Source organism: Lissotriton helveticus, chromosome 1_2, assembly GCF_964261635.1.
Source record: "Lissotriton helveticus chromosome 1_2, aLisHel1.1, whole genome shotgun sequence".
NCBI lineage: Eukaryota > Metazoa > Chordata > Amphibia > Caudata > Salamandridae > Lissotriton > Lissotriton helveticus.
The window spans coordinates 144,852,511-144,879,293 of NC_136058.1; the positions used below are offsets into that span (position 1 = coordinate 144,852,511).

Consider the following 26,783-nt stretch of genomic DNA (forward strand, 5'->3'; position numbering starts at 1 on the left):
GGTGTCTAGGGGCCCCTGGAAAGCTGGTGAACACAATTCTAAACCAGGGTTTTATTTCAGAATATTCACATCAGATATAATTACATTCAATGAATCAAAATAGAAATCCTTTTCATTGGCAATGATTATCCTCAAAATTTGGCATCGATTCAGCCCTGGCCCATGCAGCCAGTCGTAGAATTACAAACGTGTTTCTTGGCAATTATCTGCTGTAAATAAAATATACAGAAACACGTCATAGAAGTACATTAGAGTACAGTGTTTTGTTCCTATTTAGCCGGCCCTGTAACACAGTCTGCAATAGTGCGGCTGGTTTTCCACCTTGCAGTATGCTGGGCCCACTCCAAGCCAAGTTGGAGCAGACAGGTAATACGTTTATCTTCCGGCCCATCACTTGTCAGCCAGGCTCCGCACACACAGGGCCGCCATTTCCGAAGGGCTTTGTGTGCGGAGTCCACTTGAGTTATCTTTAACTCCTTCGCTGCGGCGGCTATTCCGCCGCAGTGCTAAGCCGTTGGGGCAGCCGCATGCTGGTGACGGAGCCGCTCCGTCACCAGCGTCGGCTGAGCTGTGCTCATGACGGAGCGGTTCCGTCACGGCCCGCCCCGCTCAATAGAACGCTCAGCGCAGGCGCGGAATTCGCGCCGCGCAGGCGTGCCGAGCGTGCCGTGACGGAACCGCTCCGTCATGAGCACAGCTCAGCCGACGCTGGTGACGGAGCGGTTCCGTCACCAGCACCGAAGGGGTTAAATAGAATGACAATTATTCTTCGGCGGAATACATGAATGCTGATGCGGCGCGCGCCCCCTGCCCCAGGGCGCACTTGAGAACGAAGAGTTATTTCCTGGCCCAGGGGGTTCTCCCCTCATTGTGTGCTTTAAGCATGGCATATTATCTCGGATGCGCTTTTATTTACATTTAATATTGCACCTTTTAGCTTCGCTGGGCAGCAGCTTGTGTTTATTCTAGCGGAAGGACCTCGGACGGGGTACGGTAGAGAGCAGTAAGGTTGCTGCGGATCCTAACCAAGGTGCGAAGCAGGGATGACAAGAAGAACCCAAAACGTCTGGTTCCTATAGTCAGGCAGCCATTTTCTCTCTCACTCGTTCCCACTTCTCCCTCTTTCTCACTTGTCTCTCTCACACCCACAAACAAATCTCTTTCAGCCGGCTCGTTGTTTCTAATCTACTCTCTCCTTTTCCATCTCTCTCACTTCTCTTTCTCATTTGTCTCTCCTCCCCCTACCCTCTAGTTCTGTCTTTCTCCTTTCTTCCTTACTCTTGATTCTCATCCTCTCTCTCCTTAGTCTGTATCCCTCGTGTTTTAGAGTGTCTCTCCCGCACTGTCACTTTTCCCCCTTCTTTTTCTACCTACTTCTCCCTCCTCTCTTCTCCTCTCTCGCTGTCTTCTCTCCATCTCTTTCTATCGTTATCTCTCATTCGCTCTCTGTCGCGCTCTCTGCTTGATTCGCTTCTCTTTTTCTCTTTCATTGGTTTCTGATCCCAGTGATTCCTTCTCTCATTCTCTTTCTCTAGACTCTCATCCTCACTTTTCTTCTTTCTGTCTTTCACGCTCTCTTTCGTTGTCCCCCCTCAATCTCTCAACGGCTCTGTGTTCATCGCTCTCTCTTTTCCCGCGCCCGTATCTTTGGCTGAACTCTCTCGCACACACACAACACTTATTTCTCTTTTCCCTGTCACCCTCACTTCCTCTCCTGTGCCCTTTCTGCGTCTGTATTTTACTAGTAGTTCTCTCTTCCGTTGCCACTCACTCTGTCTCTAACCTCTGTCTGTCACTCCCGCGCCGCTCTTATTGACAGACTCACTCTCGTTTCTATTGTTCTCACACCCCAAACAGTCTCCTTCTGCTCACCCAGCCATCCATCCATCCATCCACCCATCCCACCCACCCACCCATCCCACCCACCCATCCCACCCACCGACCCATCCCACCCATCCATCCATCCATCCATCCACCCATCCCACCCACCCACCCATCCATCCATCCATCCATCCATCCATCCACCCACCCACCCATCCATCCATCCATCCATCCATCCACCCATCCATCCATCCATCCACCCCACCCACCGACCCATCCCACCCATCCATCCATCCAGCCATGCATCCATCCATCCAGCCATGCATCCATCCATCCATCCACCCATCCCACCCACCCATCCCCTTAAATGTGCGTGCTAAATACACTTGCCATCAAAGTTTTGTAAAAAAAGAAGCATTCTTCGTAATATAACCTAAATAAACATTGTCACCACCATTAGTAAAATCTGTTGTTGCACCAAAGTCTGTCTATGTATGTCTGTCTATGTGTGAGTTGTTGCTTAAATATGTTGATATGTATTAACTTTTGGATGTATTACCTTTAGATTTATTGTGCTATCTAGGAGAGGTTCTTGTTTTTTGTTTGAATTTTTCCCTGCCTCCTCTTCCTAGCATTGCTATAATCAGGGACCCTCGCTTGTAGTTGAAGATCAAGCACAACCAGGCCCAAGTCATTGTGGTAGTTCCGGAGTGGGCATGAAGAATCTGGCACCCAGAGCTCCTGAGTATGGCCATCGATCCTTGTTACCATCACCTACGTGCATCCGGACAAAGAGGTGCTTAGGACAAGAGCTCTGTTCGTTCCCAAAGTGGTAATGCCCTTTCACATTGGACAAACCATTACTTTCCCCACCTCTTTTTCCACCTCCACACCCTTCTAAGGAGGAGGAGAGACTCCACCGTCTGGACCCCAAGTGTGCGCTATCTTTGTACCTTGATCGCACGAAAGATTTCCGGGTGGACGATGTACTCTTCGTGGCAATATAGATGCCAAGAAAGGTCGGGCCATTCAAAAGGGGACCATCTCTAGATGGGTTGTCCTTTGTATAAAAATGTGCTAAGCTTTGGCGAAGAAGAAACCTCCAGTGGAGCTCCGTGCTCATTCTACCAGAGCTACGGCGGCCACCATTGCTCTTGCTCGCGGAGTTCCACACCTTGACATCTGTCAGGCAGCCATGTGGGCATCCTTGCACACGTTCACTAGACGTTACTCCCTGGACAGTCAAGTCCAGAGGGACTGCTATCTTGCCCGTTCTGTCCTCCAGGACTTTCTGGTGTGAACTACTTAGTTCTCAGACCCTCCTCCGGAGTTGGTATTGCTGGGGTATTTATTCTAAGGTAAGGAATCTATAACTAACAGTCTCTTTTAGATGACCAAGTTACTTACCTTCGGTAACGATGTATCGGTTAGAGACATATGTTAGTTATAGATTCCTTACCGCCCTACCCATCCTCCCCACTCTGAGAACTGACTTCTAGGGACAGGGACCCTAGTTTAGTGCACCAGTGGTCAGTGTCTTGAATTGCTCTGCTCTTCTGGTGTGGAAAGTCGTGTCAGAATTGATGTCAGCGCGCAGGGGCGGAGTCTACATAGACACCTCAACGTAATTCCGGTGAACAGGATGCTGACGACGAACGCGGAGTAGACCGATGCCACCTACCGAAGCGCAGGGGTACTGCTGAGAAAAAATCCTCCGGATCCAGTTGACGCCTCTGGATAATTCTGAGGCATGGGTACTCACAAACATTGGCCCAGGGGCTACAAAGTACGGTCTGTAGTGTGACGGAGGGCCGTACTGATGCCAGCAGGGTGGAAGTAAGGCGTTTGGGTGGGTCAGGGGTTGTCTAAGGAGGTCTAAAAATATGTTAAATTAACGGGCAAGCATTTATTTGCAGGTTAATAAATGCGTGCCCATTTATTTAACATTTTCTTCCTATATATTAGTGCTCAGCAACTGAACAGCAGCTCGTGCTGCTGTTTACCGGGGAGCTGCATTTAAAGGTCAAAAGGCCGCACTTTGAGTATCACTGTTCTAAGGTAAATTATCTATAACAAGCATATGTTTATTACAGATACATCGTTACCGAAGGTAATTAGCTTGTTTTTTTTGTATTATCTTCTTAATCCTCTGTAAGCGTCTGTGAATCCACTGGACTCTGTGCACACTATGCCTTACTTTGGTATAGTATATACAGATCCAGCTTCCTACACCGTAATATTGACTACAACAGTAACATAGTACGGCATATACAAGAAAATCTTAGTAGCATTTAAGGCACTTACAATGTATCCTTGTAAAAGTACTTTGTAATGACATGCTTGCTAAAGATGTTCGTGGTACTGTGTCTTGCGTGGTAGTGACCACGTTGTAATGCAATGCGAGCTAAATTAATGCCTTGTTCCATCATATAACCGAAAAACCAATGATAGGTAGAGGCAAGGTTGGGACGATCAAGGACCGGGGTAGAGATATATATCTCAAGTGAACCGTCCAGTTATCAACACTGAAACTTAAGTTATATAGTTTTTCTGTCTTAGAAAAGTGAATTGCAAGGATTTGGTTGCAGAGAAGTAGTGAGGCAGCTCAAATACATATACGCTCACTCACTCTCTGGCCTCCTTTTCATCTTCTCAATTCTCTTTCTTCTCCTCCCCTCTGTCTTGTGCTTCTTTTTTAACCATTGATCTTTTGTTCCTCATTTTCCTCTTCTTCTGCTTTTCATTCCCCCCACCACTTTTCGGTTCCTGTGCTTTTACCAAGGGTTAAAATCTTCAATCTTAAAATATCTCAAAACAAGAAAACACTTAGGGACTGGTAAATTCGCTATAGTTAATCTCTGTAGGCTTTACTCCAATTTTCAGCACCCATGTCTTCCTTCAGGGAATATGTTCATAAGAATCTGGAAGGAGATTAATACTTCCAGGAGAAAAGCTATTGCTTGTGAGTCACCATTTTGTCTACAGAATATGATGCTGTTTTGCCTCTGATGTTTGCTTTTCTTTCTTTTGAAGGTTATTGAAGACCCCCTGCAATTGCAACGGCTCAAATTCTCATTTGAATCTGATAATGGATTACTAGGTAACTGCTTCAAAAATGTACTGCTATTTAACATTTCATAGTTTAAAAAGTATCATGAAGTTGAGTCTTTGCTTGCACATGACCCTGACTTCACTTGCCTGTTTTATCTTGTTTGTCAGTCTTTATCAAAAGAAATACAAAAGTGCATATACTTTCGTATTACTTTTTCATGCATATTATAGCAATCAAAATTCTACAGTCAGCAGAGTGAAATGTAAAATTTTGGTTTTTGATAAATGAAATATTTGCCTGCACATGTACTTTCTCTCGCAACCGAATCCAGTAATCTCCCAAAGATACCATACATATAGCAGGTTCTATTTTGCCAATATTGAGCAACCTCTTGAACTACATATGGAATTTGATGAACGTTTTGTTTTGCTTAAGATATTGTCTTGTGTCTGGGATGGTAACAATTAGGCCATCAATCATTTGAGTTATTATATATAATTGTAATATTTTTCGATTTAGCGATTGGATAATGTTACTATAAATGACATTATCCTGCTCTTTCACATTGAGCATTTCAGCAAACAAATTGGTTCCCTCCAGTGCCAGGGACTGCTGTGGCATTATGCGCTTTTTGAGACATAAAATATATTTCTGCTTTTAGAAGAATGGTTTGTGGATATTTTCTTTCAATGGCTCCCCATCTCCCCCAACAATAAAGATTTACAAAAAACATGGCAAACAGTCGACAAGCTCAAAATGCTTGTAGTCAATGATACGCATATTGGCTTTGCCAATGCTTTATGCCAATACCAGCTATGTTGGTAGCTGAACATGTACCACTAGGAAAATTATTTTATATCCCTTCTGAGCTGTTTGTGAAGGGAAAAAGAACAGTACGTGCGGTGCACAGCACGTTAATAGAATTGTTTGTAGAAAGTGTAGTTTAGGTTCTTTCTGTAAGGGTGCTCCTGCTGGTGGTGTAACCGTCCGTTTGCGCCGATAAAGTGAAATCAACAAAGTGGGCACACAGCTTGTGTGCACATCCCAGCGGTGGGCACTCCTTCTGGTTCGTCATATAAGACAGACTCCTCTTGATTTGTGAATTAATTTATTAATGTTTCATTTGGATTTTAATGAATATAGATTCAGTTCATCACATTCATTTCAAGTTTCATATGATTCAAATCTTTTCAACAACTATGCGCTGTTGGCAATGGTGCTCCAATGCATTTCGGGCTGGGGTCGCCCTTTCTCAAGGAGCTCTACAGAACGAGTCACGCTACCTGGCACGTCCTTGCACCGGGTTGGACCCATAATTCTCGCCTCGGTGCCTACTCCAGTCAGGGACCACACTCGGCAACTCTGGGCATTAGCTTGCCTCATCTTCACAACAGCCCCCCAGACCTCCGGGGATGCTTGGTTGCACCTTAGAGATACCCATTAGGGACCATCTCTCAGGGTGAGCCAGGACGGGTTCCCCAGCGGTCGAAGCGCGGAGATACTCCTCCGGGAGTTGATTCTAGCGCTATATAAACCCACAATTAAATTAAATTAAATTAAATTAAATGCAAGGGGTTTTCAACTGTGTCAGCCTTATCCCAAGGATGTGGATGCGGTTCATTCCGACCTTGGAACGGTAGCAAGACGTTGTCCGCCACCCAGCCCTCGGCAGCTGCAGCCTCCAAGCATTCCTAGTTTGGTTCTGCAAGGCCATGTTACTCCAGTTGGAGGGAGAATTCAACACCATCTCCTCCGCTGGAGGTCAATAACATCGGACAGGTTTTGCATAGCAGATCATTCAGGAAGGCTATTCCCTTCCTTTCTTTTCCTCCTCCTTTACTTCCAACTCAAGAACGGCTGGCGGGGATTATTCAGTATTACTTCAAGATTAAGTTTCAGCTCTCCTGGCCAATGGCGCTCTGGAAAGAGTTCCGATTTCAGAAGTAGACAGGGGTTGCTACTCTCTCTACTTTCTGATACCGAAAAAGAACAAAGTGTTGTCGCCCATTTTGGACCTTCAGACAGTCAATTTCATCCTCAAAATGGAGAAATTCCAGATGCTCCCATTGACTCAGGTCTTGTCTGCTTTAGACCAAAGAGACTTGCTGGTAGCATTGGATTCGCAGGATACGTATTTTCACATCCCCATCCTGTCTACCCACATGCATTACCAGCGTTTCAAGCTAGGTCACGATCACTTTCAATTCACTGTGCTTCCATTTGGCCGTACCAGCGTAATGGTGGTGGTTCCAGCTCATCTGCGCAGGTAGAGGGGTGTCAGTCTTCCCCTATCTCCACGACTGGCTGTTGAAGGCACCTTTGCCCCAGACTATTCTCTCCCATCTCCAGGATATGGTGAACCTCCTGCATTCGCCTGGGTTCTCTATAAACGTGCCAAAGTCACACCGGACTCAGATGCTCGCTTTTATCTGAGCTGTTCTGGACATGGTGCAGTTTCGAGCAGCGAGTCCATGATATTCAGGCTATGATAGCGATGTTTCAGCCTACATCCTGGATTGTGTTGAGAGTGACTCTGACACTGCTGGGACTCATGGCTTCCTGCATTCTGTTGGTAAATCATGCCAGGTGTCTTATGCGGGCTCTGCAGTGGGACCTGAAGTTCGAGTAGTCGCAGCATCAGGGGAATCCCTCCAATGTGGTCCAGATCTCGGAGGGAACTGCTAAAGACCTGCAGTGGTGGTTGACGAACCGCAATTGGGTCATAGGTAGTAGTGAGGGATGGTTCACTCCTGGGATGAGGTGGCCATCTGGAAGAGGTGGAGATCAGGGGACACTGGTCTCGTGCAGTTGGAGCTGCACATCAATTTGTTGGAGCTTCGGGCAATCGAGCTAGCATTTCTTCCCTCGGTCAAAGGGAAGTTAGTACATGTGTTCACGGACAACACCACTTCCATGCGGTACTGAAAAGAGCAGGACTGGGTGGGGTAGTGGACCCTTTGTCAAGAAACCATGCATCTCTGGACATGGCTGGAACAGCAGGGCATAACCCTGGTGGTTCAACACCTATCAGCTTCTCTGAATGCCAGGGTGCCCAGAGGGTGAATGAATTGCAGACTTTATCATGTAAACCTCCCTACATAATGACGTTTATAGGTAAGGAAGTGCTTTGCACCCGTGCTTCATTCTTAACCAAAAGTGGTGACTCCATTCCATCTGGATCAATCAGTCATGCTGCCCATCTTTTTTGCTTCCCCTGTATCCCTCGAAGGAAGAGGAGCATCTCCACTGCCTGGACCCAAAAAGAGTGTTGTCGTTCTACCCTGACCTCACAAGAGTTCCGGGTGGACGACCAACTCTTTGTGGGTTACGTGTGAGTTACAAAAGGTCGGGCAGTGGGAAAACAGACTATTTCGTGCTTACCTGCATTAAGATCTTCTACGCCCTGACTAGGAAGCAGCCTCCTGAGGGCTTACTGTCCCATTCTACCAGGGGATATGCTGCGACCACGGTGTTGGCTGGGGTGTCCCAGTCCTGGACCTCTGTCAAGCACATGTCTGCCAAGCACTAATAATTTGCAGCTAGAATTCTCTGTCAGATGAACAAGTTACTTACCTTCAGTAACACATTATCTGGTAGAGACAACATCTAGCTGCTTATTCTTACAGACACACCCACTCATTTGATAGGGCTAGGGTTGCTCCCTTTTCAGGGCCCTATTGTGACGCGTCTGCGTCAGTTCACTTCATGGCTCTGCGCTTCTGGCATGGAAACGTGAAAAGTAACTGACGTCCGCGCACTTAGGTGACGCCTTCATAGGAGACCGCAATGTCATACCTGACGCTGTCACGCGGAACCGAACGGAGCCGCCTATCTGAAAGAAACAATTAGTTATAAATTCCTAACCTTAGAATTACCCCCAGGCGTCAGACTGGATCTGGAAAGTTTTTCACCGGCAGTACCCCTTCGCGTCGGAAGTTGGCATCAGTCGACTCCGCGTCCGTCCTTGGCGTCGTGGTCACCGGGATGACATCACGGAAGCTACATAGACGCCGCCCTCGCTCGCTGACATCAGTTTTTTCTTTTTCTGCACCAGCAAGTGCAGATCCGGAGAGAGCTGTACCCCCAGTCACTTTTTGACTGACTTTTTTGCGGCTTTTGTCGACTTCTTTTTCAGGAGTCTTACATCGACTCCTGATGCACAAGGGATTCCCAGTTTCAAGGCATGCGGTTTCTGTACTCGACTGATGTCGTTAACGGATTCGCACCGCGTGTGCTTCTAGTGCCTGGAGTGCGACCATGACCCCAGGTTGTGCTACGACTGCCGAACCATGGCCCCGAAGTCTTTACGAGAGCGGTCCCGAAAGCTCCTTTGCAGTCGGCTCAACGTCGCTCCAGGTCGCGTGGGAGGTCGTGGGACTGACCGCGGAGCCATCACCACTCCTCGTCCAAGTCTTCGCATTCGGGGTCAGGTAAGTCGAAGCACAAGAAAAAGTCGAAGAAGCATTGTTGCTCTATAACTTCCCCTCGTCCGCCGGTCAACGCGACGAAAGGTGTGGGTGGTGCCCCTCCCGCGGCTCCCCGTGCGGAGACTTCAGAGTCGACTCCGGCCTGACCGGAAGCGACCCCTGCCCGGCTTCGTCAGTTTTACAGAGCGATGCATGCCATCTTTGGCAGCCAGACTCCGCTGGTGCGCCTTCGAGCCCCGTGGACTTGGCTGAGGGCCCTAGGCCTTCGACGCTGGCGGCTCAGGTCTCTGAACCGCAGGGCCCCCTTGGATATGGGCCTGGATCCGGATCAGCGCTGGTCGAGCTTGTTACATCTCCACCGGTGCCGATTCCACTGGCTTCCACCCCAATGTGGATACGTAGCCGGACCGGCGTCGACAGATCTTTCACCAATGGTTACTTTTGTGCCTGCATCCAGCCAGTTTGGCAGCCAGAGGAGGGTGAGGAAGGCTGGGAGGGGTCTGATGACTCTTTGACTGCCCAGCTGAGTACGATCAGGACTGGAGACAGGACCTAGGCGATGGCATTGGCCTGGACACCTCACCAGACCTTGGCATGTTGTCTCCTTTTACCGTGGCTACGGAGGAGGGAGCGTCTTACGCAGTGGTGTTTCGTAGGGCAGCTGAGGCCCTACACCTCGAGCTACCTACTGTGGCAGTCAGGACTAACCTCCAGACCGAGGTGCTCCAGCCGGCAGCGAGCTCTTTGGAGCCCCTGCTGCCGTTTAATAAAGCCCTCACGGACATCCTTTTGGGCACATGGTCTAGGCCCAACACAGGGGCTCCTGTGGATAAGATGGTTGCCGGACGCCACCGCCCGGCCCGGGCGACCCCACTTTCCTCTCCCAACATCCCTCCACGAGAGTTTGGTGGTGAAAGCTTTAACGTCCCCAATCGCATTCCCTAACGCACCACCAGACAGAGAATCCAAGAAGCTGGATCAGCTTGGGGAGAAATTGTTTTCTTCCTCCAGATTAGGACTGTAGTCAGTAAACACTGCATGCCTGTTGGGCCGTTATTCCCATTCCATGTGGGATACGGTGGGGCAAGTGCTGCCTCAGTGTTCAGAGGAGGCCCGAGCCGTACTCTCTTGTGCTATTGCCGAGGGGGGAGACGCAGCAAAGTTTACCCTACGGTGTGGACTGGACACTGCAGACTCACTGGGTAGGACCATTTCAACGCCGGTGGTGCTTCGTTGTCACACCTGGTTGAGAACGACTGGCTTTCTCGGGGATGTCCAGAACACTTTGATGGACATGCCTTTTGATGGCCGTTGCATTTTCGGCAACAAGGAAGACAGTGCGCTATAGCGCTTCAAGGACTCTCGGGCTACGGACAAGTCCTTGGGCCTCTCCACCCTGCACAGTCTGCCTTTCGCGGCCACGGAAGGGGTGCCCCATCACGTTCCTTTCAGAGCCACAGGCTAGCGCAAGCTGTTCAACTTCAGCACGGCTGTAGACGTGGAAATCACCGACGTGGTTCTGGGGGTCAGCCAGCGGGTCATTCCACCACTGTCTCCTCTGCAGCAGCGTCCAAACCCTCCTAGTCCTACCTTTCAGGCCCATCAAACGCCAGTGGGCGGCAGAATCCGCCATCATCTCCTCCACTGGCGCACCATCACGTCAGACAGGTGGGTTTTGCAGATAGTCCAAAGGGGCTACTCCCTCCCCTTTGAGACTGTCCCTCCAGCCATGCCACCCCAGTATCATTGCATGTCGGGGGATCACCTGGCCCTTCTCCAACAGGAAGTTATGGCTCTCTTGGCCAAGGGAGCCATTGACCGCATTCCTGCCCCAGAAGTAGGTCATGGTTGCTATTCCCACGACTTCCTGTTGCCCAAGAAGGACAAGTGCCTGCGTCCTATCTCGGATCTCAGGGACATCAACCCCTTCCTCCAGAAGTTCAAAATGTTGACCCTGGCTCAGGTCTTGTGTGCCCTAGACCCTGGAGACTGGATGGTAGCGTTGGACTTGCAGGACGCTTATTTTCACATGCCCGTCCTGCCGGCCCACCGACGTTACCTGCGGTTCACGGTAGGCCAGGAGCACTTTCAGTTTACCATGCTCCCCTTTGGCCTTACAAGCGCCCCTCGGGTGTTCACAAATTTGATGGCGGTGGTCACAGTTCATCTGCGCAGATCAGGGGTTCCAGTCTTCCCCTATCTCGACGACTGGTTGTTGGATGTGGGCTCACCCCAGGCAGTAGTCTCCCACCTCCAGACTACGGCCGACCTCCTGCATTTCCTGGGGTTCTCCATCAATGTTCCAAAGTCACACCTGATCCCCTCTCAGAAGCACCTCTTCATCGGAGCAGTTCTGGACACGACGCAGTTTCAGGTTTATCCTCCCGAACAGCGAGTCCGGGATATTCAGGCTATGATTCCGATCTTTCAGCCTCTATCCCGGGTTTCGGTGAGATTGACCTTGAGGCTGATGGGCCTCACGGCCTCCTGCATCCTGCTGGTGGACCATGCCAGGTGGCACATGCAGGCTCTGCAGTGGGACCTCAAGTTCCAATGGGCGCAGCATCAGGGGAATCTTTCCGATGTTCTCCAGATCTCTGAGGGCACTGCACACCAATTGCAGTGGTGGCTAACAAACCAGGATTGGGTCAACGGCACATCCCTTTCCCTGCCTCAACCAGACTTTACATTGGTGACAGATGTGTCTCTTCTGGGTTGGGGTGGCCACATGGGAGAGGCAGAGATCAGAGAGATCAGAGGCCTCTGGTCTCTGGCAGAGTCTGGGCTCCACATCAACCTTCTGGAGCTCAGGGCGATTCATCTTGCACTGAAAGCATTCCTTCCTTCTGTCAAGGGAAGAGTAGTGCAGGTGTTTTCGGACAACACCACCCCCATGTGGTGCTGCAACAAACAGGGCTGGGTGGGGTCGTGGACCCTATGTCAAGAGGCCTCCCACCTCTGGACATGGCTGGAACATCAGGGTATGTCCCTGGTGCTTCAACACCTGGCAGCGTCTCTGAACGCCAGGGTGGATGAACTTAGCCTCCGGTGCATGATGGCTCACTAATGGCATCTTCACTCAGAGGTGGTGCAAGGTCTCTTTCAGCAGTGGGTAGAGCCTTGGTTAGATCTGTTCACCACCGAAGAGAACGCGCAATGTCAGAATATTACATTTCATGAATCTTTTGATGTATTTCCCTTTTAATTTATTATTTCCCTTTTAATTATTCTGTGTATTTGTAATTATGGCACATGCTTTAGAGTTGTCATTACATCACATAGAATGGCATTCTGGACATTCTAGCTGGATCTCCTGCTGTTGCAGTACTGTGCTCTTCATATTAAACTGGATCTTAACTTTATCTGGATTTATTGCTTATTTCATCTTGGAATTTTACACAGCAGTTCTGCGTGTTGGAATTTTCAAGGCGGCACTCATTTGCGATGCTTTTCGTCGCAAGTGGAGTTGCTGTCTTCTATACGCCTTTCCGCCTATAGCACTTCTGCCCAGAGTCCTAAAGAAGATCAAGGGCAACAGGGCCCAAGTCATTCTTGTGGCTCCTGATTGGGTATGATTAGTCTGTTATCCCGAGCTCTTGAACATGGCCATTGATCCTCCGATCAGACTGCCTCTTCAGGAGGATCTTCTGTCGCAGCAGCAGAGGACAGTCCTCCACCCGAACCTGTCCAGCCTCCACCTCCTTGCGTGGAGATTGAGCGGCGTCAGTTGACAGCTTTCGACCTTACTCCTGAAGTCTGTAGTGTAATCTTGGCAGCCAGGCGTCCCTCCACTAAAAAGGTATATCCTGTAGATGGAAGAAATGTGTGGCATGGTGCACAGCAAAAGCTGTGGATCTCCTTTCTGCCCCCCCTTTCAGAGGTTCTCCTCTTCATTCTTTCTTTGGCCCAGCAGGGCTCTGCTCTGGGAACTCTTAAAGGCTACCTTTTAGCCATTTCAGCCTTTTTTCGCCTTCCTGATCAGCCTTCTCTTTTCAAGTCCCCTATTTTAAATAGATTTCTTAAGGGCATTACTCATCTCTTTCCTTCTATTCCCCTCAGAATGCTCCAGTGGGACTTGAATCTAGTTTAACTAACCATGGGCGAATTTTGTGGGATTTGCGATCTGCAAATTCGCGAAAAAATCGGCGAGTTCGCGTGAAAATCCGCGAACTCATGGATTTGCATAATATGTGACCATCACCACGTGTGTCTGTAACTTTGCCACCACGCCGACAGGCGCCGAGGTCCCTCGAGTGAGTTGTCCATCATAGTGAGGAAAGGGCGGAAAGAAGTTGCATACCCTAGTGTGTGTGGGGCGGGGCCAAACAAGTAAATGGGGCTTCCATGCGAGTTCACATGCCTCTTGTAAGGGTCAGAGACCAATCAGAGCAGCTAATGAGAAGGAAGCAGCCTCCTGGTCACAGGAAGTACACGGGGATTGCGCTCGATAAACTCATGGATGCAAAGACCTCCATCAAGGATTACATCGAATTGTCGGCGGTAGATATGGGGAGGAAGCACACCTGCCTAGCCTCGACCGTGCTCACTATTTGTTTGGGTGCCGAGGTCCCTCGAGTGAGCTGTCCATCATAGTGAGGAAAGGGCGGGAAGAAGTTGCATACCCTAGTGTGTGTGGGGCGGGGCCAAACAAGTAAATGGGGCTTCCATGCGAGTTCACATGCCTCTTGTAAGGGTCAGAGACCAATCAGAGCAGCTAATGAGAAGGAAGCAGCCTCCTGGTCACAGGAAGTACACGGAGATTGCGCTAGAGAAACTTGTGGATGCAAAGACCTCCATCAAGAATTACATCTAATTGTAGGCGGTAGATATGGGGAGGAAGCACACCTGCCTAGCCTCGACCGTGCTCACTAGTTGTTTGGGCTGATTATAATGCGTGACTGAATTTGAGCTTCAACTCGGGCACCTGCTTTATTTATATCTGTAAGTGCTTCCTGTTGAGATTTAATTTTTGTGACAGAAGCATCGTGCCAGAATGAATCCTGCCTGCATATTTATCCACGAAGATGCCACCGCTACTGCAAATAAAATAAAAAAATCCGCCCGCGAATGGATTTGCGGATTTTTCGGCAATTTCGCGAGATTCGCGGATCCCGAAATTTTCGAAGATCCGTGAGCGGAACGGATTTTGCGCCCACCCTTAGTTTTAACGTACCTTATGTGGGCTCCATTGGAGCCATTACATAATTGTCCTCTCAGACTCTTGACTCTAAAGACTGCTTTTCTGGTTGCCATCACCTCTGCTCGCAGGGTGAGTGACCTTCAGGATCTGTCTTTGAAGCCTCATTTCCTTGCTGTTTATCCGGACATGGTTGTCCTTCGAACTCGACCTTCTTTTAATCCCAAGTGGTTACCTCTTTCCTCATAGGACAGACCATCACTTTGCCCACCTTCTTCCTGCGTCCTTCCAAGGAGGAAGAGAGACTCCACCGTCTGGATTCAAAACGTGCGTTATCATCTTATCTGGATCACACAACACAATTCCGGGTGGATGATCAACTCTTTGTTGCCTATGTGAGTGCCAGGAAGGTTCGGGTCATGCAAAAATAGACCATCTTTCGATGGGTCGTTGTAGGAGAGTAGGGTCTGCAATCCTATGATCACCCAGATTTTTGCTTTTTGCTGCACTGGTTTACGACTTTCCCTGGCTGTGGGCCTGCTAATCAGACCCACAGCCTAGCTGTTCTCTCTATCCAAATTGTACTCAGGTACTGAATTGGCACTGGGCCCTCTCCAAGTCCCTGTACCCAGGGCTGAGGTGTACCCAGAAGTCTCCCAGGGGCTGAAGCATGTATTATGCCACCCCTGGGCTGGCTGACTAAACTGACACAACTGGCTGCACGACAGCTGGGGCAAGGTGGTGTACTCACCCTTTGCTTTAGATATAGTATACCTATATCTAACCCTAAAATGGACACACAGATCTCCTATCAGTCACTCCTATGGCAGGCCTTAACAATCCTGAAGGCAGAGTGCTTGGAATCGTGTGAGATGGTGCTCTGGCATGAGCTGAGCCTGTCTGCGGCTTTCGGGATCTATCCCTTAGCCGTTTCCATGATATCGCATACCATATACTCTTAAGTGCATTATAATCCTCGCGGTTAAATGCCAACTCTGGTATCGCTTTATCAAAACATGTCGAGTAAGGTGTCATACGAATTGGAATACTAACCCCTCGCCAATTCTGGCGACGGGGTTAGCATTCCACCCTTCTAGAGGGACACGACATGCATGTAGCCTGTAACCCCGGTTAAAGTCAGACAGAGCCTTAGCATCCACAAATAAGGATGCTGCCACCGAGACACAAGTCTGCCCTCCTGCTGCTGGGAGTCCTCCCAGAGCAGGAGATAAGGACAAAGGGTTTCCTGCCAGGGGCGGTGCCAGCACCGTCCCAGACAGGATTTTGTGTATTGTAGGTAGGCAGGGCTTCAGAGGAAGGTGACTGCACGTGGCACCCCGGTGCTCACTGTGCATAGGCTGGCTTGAACCAGTTCCAGGGACACTCCAGACCCTGTGCTGGGGAAAAGCCCGCCAAGGAAGTGGGTGTAACCACCCCCCTCCTGGTCCCACCCCTAGGGCAGGACTTAGTCGCGTGCCAGCCCCCTTTTCCCAGATAAAGGTAGGGACTGGCCCCCTTCCAAATCAGATCATCTTTGGAATCAAGATACCACTTTCCACGAAAGGACTTCACGATTTCTTCTTCAAGATTCTCCCTTGTGGCTAAGGAGTAGTCACCCTGCACCCGCAGGCACCATCTAAGAACACTGCGGTCTGCTGCACGTCCTTCCTCCGGAATCCGACTGCCCAGCTCGACGAGACCCGGCTTCCCCGGCACCTCTGACCTCTACCCACCTCTACAGCACAGCTGAGAACCGTGGGTGCGACGAGACCTCGAGGGACCGGCCATCGCCAAGACTGCACGACTTCTGCACAGCAAGCCCACCGAGTAATTTCCTGGTGAGTGCTTTGGGGTCCGAGAAGCCCCCACCCTGAGCAGCTCCAGCACCGAAGAGCAGCCCCCCAGCATCTCCACGATCGGCGTGGGGCCCTTCTGCTTTTTGCTGCTCACCGCGTTGTTTGGCTACTAGCCCGCTGGCTTGTGGCCTTCCGAACGACGCCCAACGACAACACTGTTGCTGGTCTGGTTGCTCCAGACTGGCCCTTGCTTCCCTCCATCGGAGAAGTACCCTGGACCCTCCTGGTCCGGCTAAGACGCCATTTTAGGTCCACCGCGTGGGCCTTGCATTTGCCAAGACTTGTTGCCCAATCCTGGGTCCAGCGACGTCGACAGCAAGAACCTTCGTGGGACAGCTCGCACCTCCATCCTGGTCGCCGACAACGCCTCCTGGTCCGAGAGACTGCAGAGCCCAGCAGCGCCCACTCACCTGACTGCGGTGACTTCGCCCGGTGCCATCCTGGTGCCCACTTAATCACTGGCTAGTGATTCAGGAACTTGGTCCCCTCTGCTTTCAGGTTTTCTTCTTCCTTGATCCAGGCTTGGATCCATCGAACTTTCTTCACTGGTCGCCTGCCAGCAACTTCCTTCTTCCAGGCTCCTGGTCCGGCAACGAGGATTCCCGACGTCTTTTCAGACCTATGCAGCTGCAGCCCCTGGGCTAGGTAACTTCGGCACTTCGGTGTCCCAGCATAGCCTCACTATTCAAGGGTCAGGATCCACTGTCGTTTTCTCCCTACCAGGTCGGGTTCGCCCGTGAACACTAACTTTGTGAATTCTAGCTTCCATAGACTTTGTCCCGCATCCCGCGTGAGAGTGCACACTCTGCACCCGAGTTCCCTAGGCCTCCTGCTAGTAATCTAAAGGTTCAGTAGTCCAGTCCTAGCGATCCCAAAGCCTCTGAGAATCGTTACTTACCTGCTAGGAATTCGCATTCCACTTTTAGAGTATATGGTTTTTCGTGCCCCTCGGGCATTTGTGTATAACGTGCTAACTTAAGTATTTTCGTAAGAGTTTTGTTGTGTGCCTAGCACCCTGTCCTCATAAAGAGTACAGGGTTGTGGTGATTCTAATAAATACATTGTTTATTTTCATAACACTTGTGTGGTGTCCTTTCACTGGGTGTTCAAGGGGTAATGTGATGGTAAAACAGCTGGCTTAACACGCCCTCTAGAGCCTTAGCCTTAGACTGCTCGTATCCATGCTACTAGGATAGCTGGTCTATAAGGTTGACTTACAACCAATCATCAATAAGGGTTGTTTGGACTGATATATAGTGATCACTAGAATAGTGAGCACTGCACATCAGGCCAACTTCTCACAGTCGTCCTTTGCATTAAAATCTGTTATTCCTTGGCGGAAACTGAGCCTCCAGTAGGGCAGCGCACCCATTCTACCAGGGCGACAGCAGCTACTACTGCTTTGGGACAAGGAGTCCCCCCTCTGTAACATCTGCCAGACAGCCACGTGGGCATCCCTGCACACGTTCACAAAACATTACTGCCTGGCTAGCCAAGTCCAGAGAGACTGCTTCTTTGGCTGTTCAAAAAAATATATAGATTGTCCCCGAGCACAGTCAAACAGTATCTTTTCAATTTCTTGAGAGAAAAGATAAACCAAATCAAATTCAATTCTGTTTCAGAGTTCATTAGATCAGTTTCTCTTTATTTTATTTTATTTTCTCTTCATACATCAAGTGTTCTTCATCATCATAGTCCATAGTCATGTTTCGTCATGGGACACAGTCACCCAATGACGTAATCAGATTACGAATTTGGAACCCTGTTTGATGATGTTGGGAGTACTCTCCTGGATTTAATAATGATGTTCGCTCGCCAGAAGAATTCTACAATATGATAACAGAGTGTATACTGTTCAAGAGATATCTGACTTCTGGAATTGGCTTTCGTGTTTTGGAAGAAAATTACCCTTATGCCCTGAAGAAGTCATTGGGTGACTGTGTCCCATGACGAAACACGTGTTGGCACTGGTTTTTGTTCTATTGGCTACATTTGTGTGAATTCTATGGACTATGATGATGAAGAACACTTGATGTATGAAGAGAAAATAAAATAAAATAAAGAGAAACTGATCTAATGAACTCTGAAACAGAATTGAATTTGATTTGGTTTATCTTTTCTTTTAAGAAATTGACAAGATACTGTTTGACTGTGCTCGGGGACAATCTATATTTTTTTTGTATTCTCTGATTTTCAGAGGAGCTTTTTGGGGACGCAGGTGGCCGTTTTTCCCTTGTTCCCTTGAGCCATTTACTTGGAGAACACTGGACGAGCTGATGTTGCGCAAGGATTACCCAGCCACTAATTTGTAAAAATTTCTTTGGCTGTTCAGTTCTCCAGGACTTTCTGGTGTGAACTTGGTTCGCAGACTCACCTCCGGGGTTGCTATTGCTGGGGTATCTATTCTAAGGTAAGGAAGGAATCTATAACTAATAGTCTCTTTCAGATGAACAGGTTACTTACCTTCGGTAACGATATATCTGTAAGAGACATATATTAGTATAGATTCCTTACCGCCCCACCCATCCTCCCCGTTCTGCGAACTGATTAATAGAGCAAGGGACTGACTTTCAGGGCCCTAGTTTTGTTCACCTATGTCTTGCATGGCTCAGCGCTTCTGGTGTGGAATGTCATGTAAGAACTGATGTCAGCACGCAGGGGCGGCTTCTTAGTAGATACCGCAAAGTCATTCCAGCGAACACTACGCCAACGTGGGGCGCGGAGTCAACCAACGCCACCTACCGACGTGCAGGGGTACTGCTAAAGAAAAAATCTCTGGATACTGTCTGAAGCCTGGGGGTAATTCTAAGGTAAGGAATCTATAACTAATATATGTCTCTTACAGATATATCATTACTGAAGATAAGTAACTTGTTCTTCATTACTTCCAAAGGTACTAATTTGTTTCCAGTTCGGTCAAGCTATCACCCTTCCAGCTTTCTTTGCCTTTTCTTACCCCTCAAAAGAGGAGGAGAAACACCATCATTTGGACCCAAAAAGAACCCATAGTTTGTACCAAAGAGCATCAGGTGGACAGTCAACCCTTTGTGGGCTTCCCCGGAGCAGAGAGGGGTAAGGCTGTGCAGAAGTGAACTGTCTCTAGTTGGATAGTTGCCTGCATAAATATCTGATGTGTGTTAGATTAGAAGCAGCTGCCTTAAGGATTGAGGGCTCATTCCACTCGGGCCAAGCCATGGATATCTGTCAGGTTGCTATGTGGACATCAGTGTGGGCATGTTCACAAAGCACTACTGCCCTGACTGTCTGTTTCGTTGGGAGTGACATTTTGCCTGCCCAGTCCTGCATGTCATTTTGGTCTGAGCCAGTTCACAGATCCAATACCTTGGGAAGTAAAGCTTTGGTATCTATTCAAAAGGTGAGGAATCTGTGGTTAGAAGTATCCATCAGCGGAATAAGTTACTTAAGTTCAAACCCGAGATTTATAGTGGATATTCTTGTCTAACTGCAGATTCCTCACTGACTATTCCACCTCCCGCTTTTTTAACTGCATTCTTTTTTTTCCATCTAAAAAGGTCCTAATTTAGAGAGATGCACACTAGTCACACCAGTTCGCCAATGGATTCTTCATCTGAGGACCTGGACAGACTCGAAAGCAATTGATGTCAGGTCACAGCAGTGATGCTAATAAGAGGCTCCGCTTGTCACTTGTGGAGCAGAATGACATCGCTCGAAGTTGCCCAATGCCACCTAGCAGCTAGAAGAACTGTATTGAAGTTTTCAGATCCAGTCTGAAACCTGGGGATTATTCACAAGGTTAGTAATCTGGATAGATAGAATATCCACAAGAGAGATAGCTGCCACTCTGGCCCTTGTGTTCACACCGGGCCCTTCCATACCGGTGCCTGGCCATAAGCTGATCCAGACCCCGATATCAGACTCTGTGCTGTCATCAGCTTGCTCCAGGCACAACCAGACTAATCCACAGCCTGTGCCTCCATGCCAGTACTATTAAATGCCGGAGGCCTTATGTGGATCTCGGACTGACTTACAGGGTATGTAAAATGTTCCTCGTGACAATGATGATAATGAGAAGGCAGATGGCCTGCTACTCCCTCACTATGCTGATGATCGACATACCTAGATTTACAAAATGCCAGTGGGCTATGTGAGAGCACAAACTCCGGTAGTGCAAATGAGAGACAAACCGTCACAGTCATGGAGCCAGTTTAATTGCAAGTTCGAACTGAGAGATGTGAAGCCAGGCGCTTCGAACAAGCTCTGCTGGATGCAACCAGCTCATATCTGAAAGAGACACATTAGTGATAGATTCCTAACCTTAGAATATCCCCAGGCGTCAGACTGGATCCGGAATGTTTTGCTAGCAGTACCCCTGTGTGTCAGTAGGTGGCGTCTTGCGGCTCTGTGTCCGTCGCTGGCGTCGTATGTGCTGAGATGATGTCATGGAGACTACTTAGGCACCACCTGTAGGAAGGTAGATCCCTGACTATGGTTGCCCCCAACTTTTTGCCTGGTGTTTTGCTGGTTTTCTGACTTAGTTGACCTGGGACCCTGCTATTCAGGGCCCCAGGCCTACTGCTCTCTCTGTAAAATGGATTCCATGTACCTTAGGTACATATCTAAATTGGATACTGAGTCACCTTATCAGTCCCTGTACAGTGTACCTTAGGTACCCAGGGCATAGGTGTACCCAGGGCCTACCAGGGGCTGCAGCATGTATTATGCCACCCCTGGCTGGCCATCCAAATCTGACACAACTGGCTGCTTGACAGCTGGGGCAAGGTGGTGTAATCACCCTTTGCTTTAGATATAGTATACCTATATCTAACCCTAAAATGGACACACAGATCTCCTATCAGTCACTCCTATGGCAGGCCTTAACAATCCTGAAGGCAGAGTGCTTGGAATCGTGTGAGATGGTGCTCTGGCATGAGCTGAGCCTGTCTGCGGCTTTCGGGATCTATCCCTTAGCCGTTTCCATGATATCGCATACCATATACTCTTAAGTGCATTATAATCCTCGCGGTTATATGCCAACTCTGGTATCGCTTTATCAAAACATGTCGAGTAAGGTGTCATACGAATTGGAATACTAACCCCTCGCCAATTCTGGCGACGGGGTTAGCATTCCACCCTTCTAGAGGGACACGACATGTATGTAACCCCTAACCCCGGTTAAAGTCCAACAAAGCCTCAGCTCCACAAAATGGATGCTGCCACCGAGACACAAGTCTGCCCTCCTGCTGCTGGGAGTCCTCCCAGAGCAGGAGATAAGGACAAAGGGTTTCCTGCCAGGGGCGGTGCCAGCACCGTCCCAGACAGGATTTTGTGTATCCTAGGTAGGCAGGGCTTCAGAGGAAGGTGACTGCAAGTGGCACCCCGGTGCTCACTATGCATAGGCCGGCTTGAACCAGTTCCAGGGACACTCCAGACCCTGAGCTGGGGAAAAGCCCGCCAAGGAAGTGGGTGTAACCACCCCCCTCCTGGTCCCACCCATAGGGCAGGACTTAGTCGCCTGCCAGCCCCCTTTTCCCAGATAAAGGAAGGAGCAGGCCCCCTTCCAAATTAGATCATCTTTGGAATCAAGATACGACTTTCCACGAAAGGACTTCACGATTTCTTCTTCAAGATTCTCCCTTGTGGCTAAGGAGTAGTCACCCTGCATCCGCAGGCACCATCTAAGAACACTGCGGTCTGCTGCACGTCCTTCCTCCGGAATCCGACTGCCCAGCTCGACGAGACCCGGCTTCCCTGGCACCTCTGACCTCTACCCACCTCTACAGCACAGCTGAGAATCGTGGGTGCGACGAGACCTCGAGGGACCGGCCATCGCCAAGACTGCACGACTTCTGCACAGCAAGCCCACCGAGTAATTTCCTGGTGAGTGCTTTTGGGTCCGAGAAGCCCCCACCCTGAGCAGCTCCAGCACCGAAGAGCAGCCCCCCAGCATCTCCACGATCGGCGTGGGGCCCTTCTGCTTTTTGCTGCTCACCGCGTTGTTTGGCTACTAGCCCGCTGGCTTGTGGCCTTCCGAACGACGCCCGACGACAACACTGCTGCTGGTCTGGTTGCTCCAGACTGGCCCTTGCTTCCCTCCATCGGAGAAGTACCCTGGACCCTCCTGGTCCGGCTAAGACGCCATTTTAGGTCCACCGCGTGGGCCTTGCATTTGCCAAGACTTGTTGCCCAATCCTGGGTCCAGCGACGTCGACAGCAAGAACCTTCGTGGGACAGCTCGCACCTCCATCCTGGTCGCCGACAACGCCTCCTGGTCCGAGAGACTGCAGAGCCCAACAGCGCCCACTCACCTGACTGCGGTGACTTCGCCCGGTGCCATCCTGGTGCCCACTTAATCACTGGCTAGTGATTCAAGAACTTGGTCCCCTCTGCTTTCAGGTTTTCTTCTTCCTTGATCCAGGCTTGGATCCATCGAACTTTCTTCACTGGTCGCCTGCCAGCAACTTCCTTCTTCCAGGCTCCTGGTCCGGCAACGAGGATTCCCGACGTCTTTTCAGACCTATGCAGCTGCAGCCCCTGGGCTAGGTAACTTCGGCACTTCGGTGTCCCAGCATAGCCTCACTATTCAAGGGTCAAGATCCACTGTCGTTTTCTCCCTACCAGGTCGGGTTCGCCCGTGAACACTAACTTTGTGAATTCTAGCTTCCATAGACTTTGTCCCGCATCCCGCGTGAGAGTGCACACTCTGCACCCGAGTTCCCTAGGCCTCCTGCTAGTAATCTAAAGGTTCAGTAGTCCAGTCCTAGCGATCCCAAAGCCTCTGAGAATCGTTACTTACCTGCTAGTAATTCGCATTCCACTTTTAGAGTATATGGTTTTTCGTGCCCCTCGGGCATTTGTGTATAACGTGCTAACTTAAGTATTTTCGTAAGAGTTTTGTTGTGTGCTTAGCACCCTGTCCTCATAAAGAGTACAGGGTTGTTGTGATTCGAATAAATACATTGTTTATTTTCATAACACTTGTGTGGTGTCCTTTCACTGGGTGTTCAAGGGGTAATGTGATGGTAAAACAGCTGGCTTAACACGCCCTCTAGAGTCTTAGCCTTAGACTGCTCGTATCCATGCTACTAGGATAGCTGGTCTATAAGGTTGACTTACAACCAATCATCAATAAGGTTGTTTGGACTGATATATAGTGATCACTAGAATAGTGAACACTGCACATCAGGCCAACTTCTCACACCACCCATGCACCCTGACATCTGATAGAGACTACTAGCCGCAGATTCTTTAACGTAGAATTATCCCCAGGCGTGGACTGGATCGGGAAAACTTTTCTGCCACAGCACTCCTGCGCACCAGGGGGACAGCACCACGTGACTACGCCCTGACGTCGTCCGCGTTCGTGACGTCCGTGAGGATATATGAGTGCCACCCCGGCGTGCCTACATCAGTTTTTTCTCTTTCCGAGTGCAACGCGGATCCGGATTGTGTCCTGGCCTGTTTTCAGGCTTTATCTTCTTTTTTCACACTTTGGCGCTATGTGGAACAGTGTGTGCGAATGCTTTGGGGCTTCAAGATGTGTCCCTCCTGTGTACATCCCATGTCGGTGACTGACCCTCACCCGATTTGCATGTGGTGCCTCGGTGAGCACCACAACAGCACCTTAAGCCTAAATAACGGTGGAAGCGCCGGCTGAAGTTGCTGTCGGTGCGCTTGTCCAGGTCGGTGTTGTCCCAGCGTCCGTCCCCTACCTCGAAGGCAAGAAGCCGGCGGTTTCGTCTACGGAACTGCCTTTGGGCATGGGTCACCGGCTGGTAGGTCCTTCAGGTTGTCTCCGAGGCCCTGTCCTCCTTCCGCCGTGGGCACAGGCTCCCCCCGGGACAGTCGCCCCCGCCTATCACCTTCCTACCCACTATTCCCTGGCGCGGAGGCGACTAGGACCCAATTGACAGTCTACGCTGTGGCGTTGCAGGCTTCTTTGGCCCTTCCTCCACCTCCGATGACGTCTGCGGATCCCATGCCTTGCGCGGGGACTTCCGCTGAGTCGCCGGCGGCTCCGGCCCTGGCGCCGAACGTTTCGGCTTCGGGTCGTAGGAGGGTGGCGTCATCGAGGTGTCGTCCTTCGGGGCTCCCCTCTTTGGCGCATAGCGTGCCTGCCTCGCCGCAAATCTCTACAGGGCTCCCTGTGGTGTCGCAGGTGATCGCCGGGACTCCGGGCTTGTCCGCGAGTCCCACTCGATCCACCGAGCAGGCGGCTGCCTCACGAGAGGTCGAGCCAGCGCCGTTTCGGCACTGGGAGCCTTCCTCCCCGGCTCCGGTGGAGTCGCTGGTGGAGGCTGGGACCTGGGGTGCCCTTCCAGAGTCCCTCTCGGTCCTCAATGCGGGCGGCTGCCCCGTCTGAGGTCGAGTATGTGCTGCGCCTACGCCGTTCCGGCGTTGACCTCGCCCCATTCTCCTGGAGAGCAAGTGGTGGCAGGAGTCGGCCCGGCGCCATGGGGAACCATTCCTATTTACAACAAGGGGTGGTGAGGGACAGAGTCTCTGAATTAAGCAGAATACTCTCACCCAGTCAAAAGATCAGGGCTAGATCCAACACCGTTTTTTATCTCATTGCACCATCCCAGTTTCAGAACCTGGCTGTATGCAAATTAGTCTGTTCCTGTCCCAGTGCATGATGGGAACAGGACAAACCAAACTACAAAAGCCAATTCTTACACTGGGAAGGAAACAAGCTTCCGGGGACCGGTTTCTGGCATTACAGCCGTCTTCGGCCCGGCTTGCTTGAATCCTGATGGTGCAATGAGCAAGGGACTCATGTCTGAGTATACCCTTCCACGCTTAGGGTGGACAAAAATATTTACAACAAGGGGTGGTGAGGGACAGAGTCTCTGAATTAAGCAGAATACTCTCACCCAGTCAAAAGATCAGGGCTAGATCCAACACCGTTTTTTAGCTCATTGCACCATCCCAGTTTCAGAACCTGGCTGTATGCAAATTAGTCTGTTCCTGTCCCAGTGCATGATGGGAACAGGGCAAACCAAACTACAAAAGCAGCGGCCGATCAGGCGCCGATGGCGGACTCCACGGAGCCGCGCCGGCGTCGGGTTCTCGATTCGTCTCCTGAGGTCCCTTATTCTCCAGAGGTCTGTCATCTGTTGGTGTGTTCCTCTCCGGGGACGGGGCGCCGTGATGTTGCCTTTTCACCGGCATCTTCCAGAGAAGGCCCCATGGCCTAAATCCTCGAAACCTTCTTTCCGTGGCTTGCGGCTGGCTTCTCCACCGGCCTCTCTGACCTCCGCTGGGGCCCCTCAAGTTTCCTATTCCTCTGTGGATCCTCCCCTATTCCAGGGCTGGCCGCTCCCCCCTGGACTTGGGGATGGGTGGCTCAGTCTGCAACCGTCACCCACAGAGGAATTAATTTTCCCTCCGCTGCGCCCTGCTGAGGCCGTTGATGCCTTTGTTAGGGCTATTTCCACGGCTGCTGGTATTCTGTACCTGTCACTCAATTTCCTACAGACAACCTCTTGGAGATTCTCCACCAGGGCTCTGGTGGACGGGAGTTGTTCCTTCCTTTTGAAGCGTCACTGCATAATTCTCTTATGGGGGCTTGGGTGTGCCCTGCCAAAGGCGATCAGGCACTACTGCATCGCCATCGTCCTGCTCCGCACGACCCGGTCTGTCTTTATTTCCACCCTTCTACTCAAAGCGCTCTACTGCGAAATGCCTTTTCGTGTTAGCCTGTGGTGTTTCCTCCATCTTGGGAGGCCCGGTGGTTAGATTCATGGGAACTTAATGTCTTCGCTTCTTCCAGTGCTGCCTTGCGGGCGCTTAACACTTTGTGTGTGTTGACCAGGGCTACTTCCAGCCTGTGGGATTCTGTGGAGTCCCTTCTTTCTCATGTCTCTCATGAGGGTGCCTGTGCTGATCTGTAGGGCTATGTGTTGGATGGTAGAGAGTTGGCCGCGTTTATTCTTCGTGTGGCTTTGGATGTTGCCGATGCTCTTGACCGTGCTGTGGCCACTTCTGTGGCTCTCTGTCGCCATGCTTGGCTACGCGATGCTGTTTTTCCTGAAAATATTAGAGAGCGTCTGGTCAACCTCCCTTTTTTCGGGGTCCTGCTGTTTAATACTCCTGCAGACTCCGCCATTCAGCGTCCTTTTGCGGGGCTTCGTCGTCCTCCTCCTCCTCCCTTCACCACCTCCTCCATCACTTCACCTAATGCCGCCGGATTGCAGGGACGGTGTTCATGACGGACCTCTGGACTCGCTGAGGTGGTGGGGCTTAATATGGTTCCACAAGACGTTTGGTACTGAGAAGATCGACTCGATATAATACGTGACTAACATAAATCAAGCTATCCTGCAATAACACAACGACTTTACATTCTAAGACTAATGGGACAAGGACATATGCAGTATATTTTATATACTTCCTGTAAATACAGGAATAGAGACTTATGATCGCACTACATTTAGCCTTGAGAAAGCCCAAAGCGGGCGAAACGCGCATCGGCTGTGGATCCTAACGTTTGCAAAAATAAAAGCTTGAAT

The 26,783-nt window shown here is 50.2% G+C and overlaps 1 protein-coding gene across 4 annotated transcripts in view; it reads left to right on the forward strand.

Moving 5' to 3' along the window:
* The window catches only part of USP24 (ubiquitin specific peptidase 24), a 2,099,319-nt gene that overhangs the window by 1,898,232 nt on the left and 174,304 nt on the right, over positions 1–26,783 (forward strand). For all 4 annotated transcript variants that reach the window (XM_078670143.1, XM_078670156.1, XM_078670149.1 and 1 more), the window contains exon 62: positions 4,855–4,921. In XM_078670143.1, the coding sequence (XP_078526269.1) occupies positions 4,855–4,921 (67 nt within the window). The remainder of the gene's footprint in view (positions 1–4,854; positions 4,922–26,783) is intronic.